The following is a 13613-nucleotide window of genomic DNA, read 5'->3' as shown; positions in this document are numbered from 1 at the left end:
TCACGACGTTTCGGAGGCAACACAAGTCTCCGTCATCAGGTGGGACCATCACGGCCAGATTTGCTGCATCAAGTGAGGCAAGGATTCAAGATGCAAGCTCTTAAATACAAGTTGAGGGGGGGGGAGCTTATCAGAATGTGGTAGCCAATGAATGGAACGTATCGGGAGGGGGGGGGGCGGGGCTAAAAGAAGGCACGAAGTGCTACGTACGGCGTCGGCGACGTGGACGTGTTTATGCGCTAGTAACTATTGTTGCACATGCTAACGTATTGGACGAGGAGGGGGGGGGGGGGCTAAAAGAGAGTACGGGGTGCAAGTGTACGTGGACATGTATATGTACATGCACCTGTTGATACACATGATAGAAAAGAACGAAAATGCCCATGTTTATACCAGTGTTGGCTGACAATAAAGAGAGTATTGTTAAACACTGGGGATGTTAACCCTCGGTAAAGTAAAGTAAAATAGTGCCTCTCAGATAAGATGGTCCAAAAATGTGTAATTCAATCTTTTTTGCATGGTTGATAACATCTTTCCAATGATTACTAACCAACCAAACGTCCCTCTCTAAAACCCTCGGCTGCTAGACCTCCCAGACTCTATGGTCTTCCCAAGATCCATAAAGAAGGCACCCCTCTATGACTCATCGTGTCAACGATTAACTCCCCTACCTACAAACTAGCCCGTTTTCTATCAGATACTCTACTTCCCTTCACAGGCAGGACCTCTTCGGCAGTACTCAACTCAACCCAACTCGTTTCTTTGGTCAAAGACATTGTACTATCTCATGATGATATCCTCGTCAGTTTTGATGTAGTATCTCTGTTTACCAAAGTTCCAGTGCCTGACACCCTAACAATAATTGAGGACTTGGTCCAACATGGATTGAATTCGGATGTACCTGCGCTGGTTAGGCATTGCCTCACCAACACTTATTTTACCTGGAATGGCACCTTCTACAAACAGAATGAGGGTACCCCTATGGGCTCCCCCTTGTCACCAGTGATAGCCAACATGTTCATGGAATAGTTTGAATCAGACGCCATCCAGACATCCACCCTGCGTCCTTCCCTGTGGAAGAGGTATGTGGATGACACTTTCGTCATTTGGCCACATGGCCTCCCAGCATTGGACCACTTCTTGGACCACATCAATTCCAGACATCCATCCATCTGATTCACCATGGAAGTGGAGAAAGATGGCAAACTACCATTCCTAGATATTCTGTTTGAGAGGAGACCTGACGGATCCTTGGGACATTCTGTCTACAGGAAAGCCACCCACACAGATTCCTACTTGAAACCGGATACCCACCACCACCCATCTCAAAAGAAATCTCTCATTAAAACGCTATACCACAGAGCTCATGGCATTTCTGACCAACATCACCTGGCCAGTGAATTGAGACATGTACATCGGGCCCTCAGGATGAACGGATACTCTGAACGCACCATCCGCCAAACTGTTTCTCCCACCATACAGAAACAGCCACTTGAAACTCCGATCAAAACTGTCACGTTACCTTACATAGCAGGCGTGACAAAAAAAAAAGATCTCCAAAATTCTAAACAAACATAAGATCCAAGTCCGATTCGGTACAGTACATAAAATCCGTGATCTAATTCCATCTGTGAAGGATGTCATCCCTGACTTGCAATACCCTGGAGTCTATAAACTGAGTTGCAGCTGTGGTGACTGTTACATTGGGGAAACGAAACGTCATGTCTCTGATCGTGTCCACGAGCACAAGTCAGATTTGAAACACGGCAAAATTGAGTCTTCCGCCGTTGCCAATCATTGCTACAACGCGGTGGGCTCTCATGAGATTGTTTTCTCCGAGACTAAGGTGCTCTAAAAACCCTCTGGCTACCATCAAAGGTTTGTACACGAAGCCATTCAGATATACAAACACAGACATAATTTCAACCGTGATGATGGGTACAAACTTAGTAATCATTGGAAAGATGTTATCAACCATGCAAAAAAGATTTAATTACACATTTTTTGACCATCTTATCTGACAGGCCCTATTTTACTTTACTTTACCGAGTGTTAACATCCCCAGTGTTTAACAATACTCTCTTTATAGTCAGCCAACACTGGTATAAACATGGGCATTTTCGTTATTTTCTATCATGTGTATCAACAGATGCTTGTACATATCCATGTCCACGTACACTTGCACCCCGTACTCTCTTTTAGCCCCCCCCACCTCGTCCAATACGTTAGCATGTGCAACAATAGTTACTAGCGCATAAACACGTCGCCGACGCCTACGTAGCACTTTGTGCCTTCTTTTAGCCCCGCCCCCCCCCTCCCGATACGTTCCATTCATTGGCTACCACATTCTGATAAGCTCCCCCCCCCCTCTCCTCCCCCCCTCAACTTGCATTTAAGGGCTTGAATCCTTGCCTCACTTGATGCAGCAAATCTGGCCGTGACCATCCCACCTGATGACGGAGACTTGTGTTGCCTCCGAAACGTGATTTTATTGTTTTATTATGATAAATTTTTATTTCATTTTTTACCTACGTGAAATCTAGAGGTTTTGTGTGTGTTGTGGTTGGTTCTTCCTTGAAGTACATGATGCTAGTTCCAAATTGATGCGGCGAGGACGAAGCGATGAGGTCGACCATGCGCCGTGTCAGCAGAGTCATCCCCATCCCGTTTTTGCGAGCCGATTCTCTACCACCGAGTAGCCAGAGGCCGTGGTCGCCCACTCGCCGTGAAAGGGAGCCGTGATTGCATCAAAATCTCTCCCTTCTCGCTCGGTCGCTTCTTTTGTCCGCAGATAAGCGTGGTGCGGCGAAACGCAGTAAAAAATGTTTCCTTTCGCCGCCCGAAAAGAGTACCCTGAATGTGGGAGCGAGATTGTGGGGATGGGGGGAAAGGGCTGCATTATATTTGTGATGGCGTCATACTGCCGCCCCCGCCCCACGCCATTTTTTTTTGTTCGCTCTGTGAAAAATTGCACCTTCGTAATTGCTCTTTATGGCGATGGAGAATAAAGCGGCTAGCATTTTTGAAGAGTTGCTATGCTTCACAGACCCTCGTCGATAGAGAACTGTGCATCGCTTACGGATGGGCTTTTAACGATGGGAGACAAAAAAAAATGCAAGAAAGTATTGGTTACCTCTGACAGGTTCACAAATTACTCGGCTTCCAATCGAAGAGACCACCAGGCCCGACCCTGCAGAGGCAGTCACACGTGAAGACCGTAAGAAATACATTTTTGAGAAACAACTTCCCTTCAATCTTCAATGTAGATAAAGTTAGATTTATCGTCGCCAAAACAGCTCCTGTTTGTGTGTATGCGTGTGTACCCTGAGGCTATTGATGCATCATCGGGTTTGTATCTTGCATGCATGAATGGGAAGAGCCAGGCAAAAGGATTGAATGTTTTTTAATGTTAAGTAAAAGGCTTTGGTGGAATTAACTAATGACAACAATGAGCCGCAGGACCTGTTTTTTACTCATCTGCACAGCTACTGATTTTGGAAGTGTATGAGGCCGTTGCATTTGTTTTCTGTGCGTATTAGCGTCTCTATGGACGTCTAATTTTGTGTGTGTGTAACTTACCATGTGCTGCTAAACCCAGTGACCTATATTATATTTCTTGCCATGGATAACAGTGAAAAGCGGAATCTCATCTGGTCTTGGGCCTCCCGCTAGTTTGACTTAACATTAATTGAGTAACTCGTGAAGTGTGTATCATAAGTAGGGAGACAAAGGGCAGCCAGGCATGGTGTTGGCCACCCATCCCCTCTTCAGAGATGCTCGTCAACAGCTCCTGCTCCAACAGGCTATTATTGGCTACATGCAGCATCTTTATCCTTTATATGTGCGAATGTATCTGTGTGTTCGTGCACATGCTTATGCCTGTGCCTGCACACCTTTGTCCACATGTGCGCGCATCTATATTTGTATGCGTGTGTGCGTGTTTGCTCTTTGTCCTGTATTGCCTGCCATGGGTTTAATGTTTTTCTTAACATCTAGAAATTCCCCCTCGAGCCAATACTGGACCGCAACGCCACTTGCGTCGGCATGAGACACGGCAATGCCTGGAACCGCTTGCGTTCCCCAGCAGAGCGAGCACTACTGCCCTTAAATGACATCTCAAAACAGCCAATGTCAATGTGGACACGTGGGAGTAAATGTCAGCCAAAACCGTAAGCAGTGAAGTGGCTTCTGTAGCCGACTTGGTCAAGAAAGAACCAAAGAGATTCGTCAAGAGGGTTGAAGTTAAAAGGGAAAAGGCCTATTGGCATCAACACCAGCAGGAATGCCGCAATGCACATCCCATTCAGCAGACGAGTAGAAACTCTTGCCCACAATACGGCCAATGCTTCCGCTCAAGGACTGGCCTCCCACCAGCGTGCAGGAAAACGCTGCGAGCCGATCTCCGCAGTCATTTGCGATGGGACAGCTGAAGAGAAGAAGGATCACGGCACGTGGATAGCACTTGCGAGCAGTAACAATGATGAGTCTGGAAGCACTCACGATTATTCGGCTGTTGTCAGCATCCACCGTTCCAAGCGCTCACTTGGTGCGTGCTGCAGCGAGCGTGCCGTAGTGAGCATGCATGAGCATCGCAGTCGCAATTACTGCTCGTGCTCAAAGCTGCAGATGAGACCCAAGCTACCCCACCAGCTGACAACAGCGGTAGAAGATTGGTGGTGGATACGCTCGTCAGCACCCCTGACCAGTCATCCAGGTATGAGGATCTCATTGCGGGGGCGGCTTTTCTTCGTGGATAAGAGGGGGGACGTGGGCGTGGATTTGACGCAAGTCTCGTCGAGGACTTTCCCGCATATTTCATGCGGACAAGTATGTCCTGACCAGAACGACTGGGCATCTCTGCCCTCGGTGGCCACAGAGACCCTAATGGTCTTGACTAGACAGATAATAGTTTTTTTATCCTTCTATCTGGCAACAAAACTGACACCTTTTTACAAGGAGTCATGTTTGCATAGACCACAATACCTGCAGTCATAATGCAAACAAAAAACACAACTCTGATAATGTGCATTGTCCTTGAAGTTGATTGGTCCACACCCGAGACAGCTGTTTCGGGTGTGTCTCGGGTGTGGACCAATCAACTTCAAGGACAGTGCACATTATCAGAGTTGTTTTTTTTTTGCATTATGACTGCAGGTATTGTGGTCTATGCAAACATGACTCCTTGTAAAAAGGTGTCAGTTTTGTTGCCAGATAGAAGGGTAAAAAAACAATTATCATATTTTTACTGGCAAATGAGGTTCCAATTGACTAGATAGCTTAGGATTTTTCTACAGACCCCACATTCTGCTAGGGCAGTGAGAGCCTCGGAAGACGAAAACCTCTTCCTGAAACAAATCGGACTCAACCAGGACCCACCTGCCATCGTTGGTCCGAGGCTACCAAATACCCTGCATTCTGCAGTGGGAGCGTCGGTGTCTGAAGATGATAAAATCTTCCTGGGACCAACTCGTCGGAGCGTCCACTTGCATCTCGCTGTAATGTCATTGGCCTGTACGAGTACATCTTCCAGGAACCCAAAGACGATGTCATTGACCTGGACGTGTACGTCTCCCAGGAACCCTGGATGCAGCATCAGCGGCTCACCTTGACGTGCGAAGCTGTGAGAGTGGAGCTAAACAGGAGAGAAGCAAATCGGAAAAAAACAAATAGGCGACGTAACTCATCGGCAGAGTCATCCTCCGACCGGGATTCATTGGACGAAGAGAGAGATAAAAAATGAATGTTCCCACGAGATTTTCTATGCTCGAGCTGTAGGATCAGGCGCAAGCTCAGGGCAGTGGTGAAAATTGTGGGCGCCACACACGTTTGTCGGGCGTTGCAGACAGGAAACCTTGCCTTCACAGGATGCCTCCTTCAGGAGAGCACTTTTGTCTGCTGCCGTCTTAAGGAGTGGCCGATCCCTCCAGCAAGCACCAGCTCTGGTCTCGCATTGGGGCAGTAGCTGCAAGTATGGATTAGAGGAAGAGGTTTTTACCAAAGTACAAAACATTGTTGAACGTGTGTTGTGTATGAGCATAGATGTATCCGAATTCATGTGTGTGGGTACGTATGTATGTGTGCATGTGCGTAGGGAGAGGTAGCCTAACGCTTCGCGTGCAGCACTATGAACCCAGCGACACAAGTTCGATTCCCGCTCACGGCCAACACCAGTGACGATTTTCTGAACCGATCCTGTGGCTCACCTAGGTCAACTTGGCCTCAAATGAGCAGCTGGTGCGGTATGTAAACATCGCCACTAGGGAGACAGTCGGCCGGGCATTGTGCTGGCCACTCACCCCCTCGTGTGCTGTGCCGGCCTTCATAGGTGGTCGCTAACAGCACTCGCTCCAACAGTCTATTGAAGGATATATGGGGAATCTTTGTGCCCACGCGTGTGCAGGAAGAGACGTTTATGAGCCGCGTGGAGGTAAAGGTGAAGATCCCGGAGGAGCTGAAGCCCTGGCTCGTGGACGACTGGGATCTCATCACGCGCCAGAAGCAGGTGAGCTCGCCGTCGACCCATTGTGCGGGCGCTCTGGGGGGGCGGGGGGAGGGCCGTGGGTACGTTTCCTTGCACTAGCCCAGGAGTCGGCAACCTTTCAAAAAAGAAGAGGCTTTTTTATTTTTGACTTGTACACAAACACAAGCAAATTCAGATTTAAATACACAAAATGTAATGAACTAAACTGTATCTATTTCTTTTTTCCTCATTTATTCTTGAACAATACTGTGCATTTAGTTGTCACCAAGAAATTCCATAGTGACCCATTCCCTGTCATCTATATATACTAAATGGAAATTTGTGAATTTGTGACTGTTCGAAATGTTTAGCATACTTCCCAACATGCAACAAACTTGAAATTTGGCATGTGCGTAGCTTCCAGACTGTACACAATGCAAAAAGTATCAAAATTTACTTTTAGATTTTGGGGGGGGGGGGGCGGCGCAATAATGGATATATTTTGCACGAGAAGTGCAAAATATATCCAAAGAGCCACAGGGGGCAGCCAAAGAGCCACAGGGGGGAAGCTAAATAGCCAGCATGCGGCTCCATAGCTGCAGGTTTGCCGACCCCTGCATAGCCCCACGCGTCCGTGGTGACCGACACCCTGCTTTCCACTACACACCGTGAGGATGTGGGAAATGGCGTTGGTTTGGGTGGGCCTTCAGCGGTGGATTTAAGGCGCTGGGTCGATGAACAAGTGCGACGTGTGCACACGCACCGCGGTGGCGCGCGCACGCACCATGGTGACAGTCGTCTGTGGGAGCACTCGGCGCGCGAGTCAACGCCCGCTTCTCTCCACCGCGACAAAAATCAGCTCGCATCCCCCGCCATTGCCATGGCCATTTTCCAAATACCGCTGTCACGCCAGATGAAAGGGCTGAGCGGGTGAGAGGTGGTGGGAGGGGACATTTAACCGATTCCTGCCACATGACCACAGGTGGGTGGGATAAGGTAAATTTAAAGGTGCATTCCTACAATTACTTGCTCGGGTACCTGTTGGCCGAAGGGCCTCTCCTAGAGGGAGCTCTATCGGGCCTCTCGAGAACGTATCTAGAGCTAGCCCTCGGCAAGGTAAGGTAAAAGTTAAACGGTAAAAAAAACAAGACTACCTTTACCCTACCTTTTACCTTACCACACTACCATCGCTCTACCCTACCTTTTACCCTTTAGCAGGTAAGGTAAAAGGTAAAAAGCAACGAACCTACCTTTACCCTACCCTTTACCCTTAGCCCATACACAATTACCCGATTACAGGTTAATTACTAGGGAACTACACATGAAAAAGGTTTATAACGGTAAATGCTAGGTAGAGCGCTTTATACATATAGAATACTCGAGAATTGGGCGTTGAGGCTGTCGACGACGCCGTCCTCCATAACCTCCTCGTCCCAGTCATCTTGGTCGATGGCGATCTCGTCAACAACCTGATCAAGTTCGTCATTGCCATCGTCCTCGGACGAACGACAGGCAATAAGATCCTGCGCCGCTCCAGCCCAGTTAGACGGAACCTTCAGGCAGCCGACGCCGACGTCCTGACCTCGCTGCCTGGGGCGAGCACGTTGTGCTTCTTGAGGTGGGCTTTCCACGCCGACGCGTTCGTGTGGGTGGAAAACCACTTCCCTTGCTGTACATGGGGATCACCCTCCATCCAATCGTGTGTGCGCTCCCACGGGAATGCATGCCGCTGCCTCTTTCGATTGCTGTTCGCAGCGACCCCAAAAATGCCGTTGCTGGCGTCCTCGACCTCATCGTCTAGTACCTCAAGAACGTGGACCGTCTCCATCTGATGCGACATCAATTATCGCAATTTAAAATAGAGGCCACGGACAGCGCCACGGAGCTTTTAGCGGTAAACAAGGTACTGTATTTACCGGGTAATTATTCGTGCTAACTTTACCCTACCGGGTAATTTTTCTGAGCTACCTTTACCCTACCCTTTACCTTACCCCTTGGCATGTGGAAACCTTTACCCTTTACCTTTACCCTTTTACCCGGTAAAAAAGGTAATTTACCTTGCCGAGGCCTATCTAGAGCGTATGTAGCTTCCCTTCTTCTATGCTGGCCAGGCGTCTTGGAAGAGGTGCAAGTACCCCACAACTTTACCCCTCCACACTCAACGAGCTACCAATCTGCCAACTATTGTGTACCCGTTTACAACTGCTGTGAGTGGACGGAGGTGGCGGGGGATTTCTTAAAAACCTCGCCCAATTAACTCCCATGCTGAAAGATCGGACTGAGCCGGCGACCTCTGTTGACACATCCATGGGGTGGGGGGTGGGGGGGTAGGTGGGAAAAGGGTTATGCGAGTGGTTTAGAAGCGGCATGCTCGACCGTCATTGGGAGTTTGATATCAAGGGGAAAACGAAGTCCACATGATCAGATACTGCAATAGCAGACATTGGAGGTCAGGTGGTGGCTGTGCATGTGCTGTGGGATCTGGCAGAAGGACGGGAGTGATGGTGAAGTGTGGTGGCGATCATGGCATTGGCCATGATGACCTCTTGACCATGACGTGCTCATTTTGAGATGCTTTCTGTTGTAAGGCAGCATTAGCTCTGAGTGCGATGATACATTGAGAGAAAAAAGTATTTGATCCCCTGCTGATTTTGTACGTTTGCCCACTGACAAAGAAATGATCAGTCTATAATTTTAATGGTAGGTTTATTTGAACAGTGAGAGACAGAATAACAACAACAAATTCCAAAAAAACGCATATCAAAAATGTTATGAATTAATTTGCATTTTAATGAGGGAAATAAGTATTCCCCCTCTCAATCCGAAAGATTTCTGGTTCCCAGGCGTCTTTTATACAGGTGAAGTATTGGAAATGACGGCAGGAAACTCCTTGACGGGTAACACACTTCTTTTATTAAATCTTCGCTTATCTCGATACAACGTGTAGTCTCTATTCTTCCGCGTACGGTCACCAGACACCGGTACAACTCGTAACCTCTATTCTTCTTATAACACACCGTACTGAACTCGTGTAGACTCCAGGCCTCTGGCTACACACGCCTCACTCGTCTCGTGTAGACTCGCCTCGTGTAGACCCTATGCCTCTGGCTACACACACATCACTCGTCTCGTGTAGACTCTTCTCGTGTAGACCCTATGCCTCTGGCTACACACACATCACTCGTCTCGTGTAGACTCTTCTCGTGTAGACCCTATGCCTCTGGCTACACACACATCACTCGTCTCGTGTAGACTCTTCTCGTGTAGACCCTATGCCTCTGGCTACACACACATCACTCGTCTCGTGTAGACTCTTCTCGTGTAGACCCTATGCCTCTGGCTACACACACATCACTCGTCTCGTGTAGACTCTTCTTGTGTAGACTCGTCTCGTGTAGACCTTACGCCTCTGGCTACACCCATATCACTCGTCTCGTGTACACTCTAGGCCCCGGCTACACACTCGGCATGCTGACACTGCATGCTCACCCTACACTCCGCCTCTGGGTTACACAGAGTCCCGGTCCTCGCAGGACAGCGGGACTAGGTACCGCAGGGCCCTGGCTCTTCCTCCCGTCTTCAGTCTTCGCTGGTTACACTCTCCCCGTGCGCCTGTGCGCATCACCTTATATAGTCGTTCCTCCCGGGAGACGGAGCGGATGCGGACCTCGATGCGAGCATCGCTTGTTAGTGAACCAATCACAACGCGCTATCTCTACGATCCTCTTTCCCCAACGCGTGTTTCCACTCCCCAACGAATCACGCCGCGCTGCCACTCGATCACTCCCACACCAGCACGTCACCGGCACCCAGCCAATCAACACCACACAACCCACGATCCCGCGCTGACCCCTGATCCCTCACCGTCAGCGCGCGTCACCACACACACATCCAATCACAACGCGCTGGCACCTGATCGCTACCCCAGCGCGTATCACCACTACACAGGTAATGAGCTGAGATTAGGAGCACACTCTTAAAGGGAGTGCTCCTAATCTCACCTTGTTACCTGTGTAAAAGACACCTGTTCACAGAAACAATCAATCAATCAGATTCCAAACTCTCCACCATGGCCAAGACCAAAGAGCTCTACAAGGATGTCCGGGACAAGATTGTAGACCTACACAAGGCTGGAATGGGCTACAAGACCATCGCCAAGCAGCTTGGTGAGAAGGTGACAACAGTTGGTGCGATTATTCGCAAATGGAAGAAACACAAAAGAACTGTCAATCTCCCTTGGCCTAGGGCTCCATGCAAGATCTCACCTCGTGGAGTTGCAATGATCATGAGAACGGTGAGGAATCAGCCCAGAACTATACGGGAGGATCTTGTCAATGATCTCAAGGCAGCTGGGACCATAGTCACCAAGAAAACAGTTGGTAACACACTACGCCGTGAAGGACTGAAATCCTGCAGCGCCCGCAAGGTCCCCCTGCTCAAGAAAGCACATAGACATGCCCGTCTGAAGTTTGCCAATGAACATCTGAATGATTCAGAGGACAACTGGGTGAAAGTGTTGTGGTCAGATGAGACCAAAATGGAGCTCTTTGGCATCAACTCAACTCGCCGTGTTTGGAGGAGGAGGAATGCTGCCTATGACCCCAAATACACCATCCCCACCGTCAAACATGGAGGTGGAAACATTATGCTTTGGGGGTGTTTTTCTGCTAAGGGGACAAGACAACTTCACCGCATCAAAGGGACAATGGACGGGGCCATGTACCGTCAAATCTTGGGTGAGAACCTCCTTCCCTCAGCCAGGACATTGAAAATGGGTCGTGGATGGGTATTCCAGCATGACAATGACCCAAAACACACGGCCAAGGCAACAAAGGAGTGGCTCAAGAAGAAGCACATTAAGGTCCTGGAGTGGCCTAGCCAGTCTGCAGACCTTAATCCCATAGAAAATCTGTGGAGGGAGCTGAAGGTTCGAGTTGCCAAACGTCAGCCTCGAAACCTTAATGACTTGGAGAAGATCTGCAAAGAGGAGTGTGACAAAATCCCTCCTGAGATGTGTGCAAACCTGGTGGCCAACTACAAGAAACGTCTGACCTCTGTGATTGCCAACAAGGGTTTTGCCACCAAGTACTAAGTCATGTTTTGCAGAGGGTTCAAATACTTATTTCCCTCATTAAAATGCAAATAAATTTATAACATTTTTGACATGCGTTTTTCTGGATTTTTTTGTTGTTATTCTGTCTCTCACTGTTCAAATAAACCTACCATTAAAATTATAGACTGATCATTTCTTTGTCAGTGGGCAAACGTACAAAATCAGCAGGGGATCAAATACTTTTTTCCCTCACTATGTTTTTATGCACACAATTTTCAATACAGCCCCTTTATTAATTATTTAATGGTTGTTGACTGCGTACACCCAATATTTTTACCATTCGGTAACTGGAAATGATGACATGAAAGCTTCAAACTCCATACCAACCACGTGACATTCAAACGGACAAATGTTTTAAATAAATAAACCAACAGTTGTATTGTGGCAAAATGATGAAATGTGCGAGCACGTAGCCAGTGGCGCCAGTCCCTCGTTTGTCATATTGATTCATACTTGTGTACATGCCTCGTCCCCCCCCGCAGGCCTGCCGCTGAGCGAGCAGGACGCCACCAATGCGATGAATGCTTCCCCGGGAATTCTGAGCAGTGTGCTGCCGCACGTTCGTAAAAGTCTCTCAATCGCCGGCCACCGCTAGCCCTCGCCTCCTGCTAGCAGCGTAATTCTAAACAGAAGCTGGCCTTGACCCATCGTCCCTGAGAATTGTAATTGCTTTTCATGAATGTCACGTGCCAAACTGACCCCGTGGCTCTGGAGTCATGGGGGCTCATACCACCGTGTCAGAGCGCTGAGTAAGCACCGCTGAGATTCTAGATTTGAAGCTTGAGATCCTCGATTCAAGCCGGGTTTTCATTTGTACCAAGTTGATTGTCTCAAGATGGTCACCGATTCGCTGCACGATACACCCGTAATATTGAATGTGGTTTATCATTTAAATCACATTCTGCCTCTGAATAGTATCATATATTTACCTATTTGATTGCCTTGCAATGAAAACCTCTTTAGTAAGGCAGGTGAGAAGGTGGCACCAATTAAGCCCAAATCCTTAGTCATGGCTTAGCTCAAATCCATGCTTACCTTGAGCTGGCTCTGAGTATTGTCCCAGCCACACTCAGGAGCTTGAGTTGAGTAGTGGCTGAGCCACTCGTGCATCTCTAAACAAGCAACTGAGTGGCTCATACATGAGCTGAGCCTGAGTGTTAGGGGGCGAGCCTGAGCCGAGCCACAACTAAAAATACGGTCGTTAGTACGTGCAACAGGCAAACGAAGGGACCTCAACAGTGGTTGTGTGGTGTCACCTTCCAGAAGCCCTTCTATAACAGGTGATGATGTTAGACTGCTGTGTGTGAGAATTCACGATGTGAATGTTTTTGTGTCGTGGCGTGTGACTTTGGTAGCACATTTAGAACGCAATTGAGGAACAGGAACGCAATGTCCCATACTGTTGTCAGAGCTGCGACGGGAGAGAGCTGTCATGTTCTCATGGTAACAAAGGCACTTTCACCTTCCATCTCTCTCACTCTTTTCTTGTTCAGCTATTTCACCTTCCCGCGAAGAAAAATGTCGATTCCATCCTTGAAGACTACTCCAATTACAAGAAGTCACGGGGGAATTCGGACAACAAGTAAGTTGCCTAGCACAAGACAGCACTCAATAGTAATGTTTTCCCAGGAAAGCCTCAATGAATCTCAAGATTTTCTCAGGAGGCTCCTGTGTGGCTTGTTTATGGCCAGTTTCTTTATATAGAGTTATTATTATCTGGGGAGAAACCCGAGTACGTGGAAATAACCCATGAATATGAGAGTAACTCAAAAATATCTGGACGGACAGGTTCATAACGATTAAACTATTTTTTTTATTTTACCACTCGCAGGAAGTACCCGGCGTTGCCTGGGTCCAAAATATATTTCAAAAATTCTCTTAAAAATCTAACAGCTGTGCGTACTGACTGTTGGCACCGGCCGAGGTGGCACCTTGGCAGGCTGGGGCTGGGCTGCTACCCCTGACCCCCCCCCAGCTACGATCTTCCCGGCCGCTCTGCAGTAATATCTACGGCCTATAGTGGTAGCATCTACCGACTGT

At 48.3% G+C, this 13613-nt stretch overlaps 1 protein-coding gene across 2 annotated transcripts in view; it reads left to right on the top strand.

The window, feature by feature from the left end:
- Positions 1-13613, top strand: part of MORF4L1 (mortality factor 4 like 1) — a 40777-nt gene that overhangs the window by 15203 nt on the left and 11961 nt on the right. For both annotated transcript variants that reach the window (XM_078874717.1, XM_078874716.1), the window contains exons 8-9: positions 6401-6502; positions 13067-13155. In XM_078874717.1, the coding sequence (XP_078730843.1) occupies positions 6401-6502; positions 13067-13155 (191 nt within the window). The remainder of the gene's footprint in view (positions 1-6400; positions 6503-13066; positions 13156-13613) is intronic.

Source organism: Lampetra fluviatilis, chromosome 39, assembly GCF_964198595.1.
Source record: "Lampetra fluviatilis chromosome 39, kcLamFluv1.1, whole genome shotgun sequence".
In the NCBI taxonomy this organism is placed as follows: Eukaryota; Metazoa; Chordata; class Hyperoartia; order Petromyzontiformes; family Petromyzontidae; genus Lampetra; species Lampetra fluviatilis.
The sequence above is the reverse complement of the archived record's forward strand: the minus strand, read 5'-3'. Positions and strand labels throughout refer to the sequence as shown.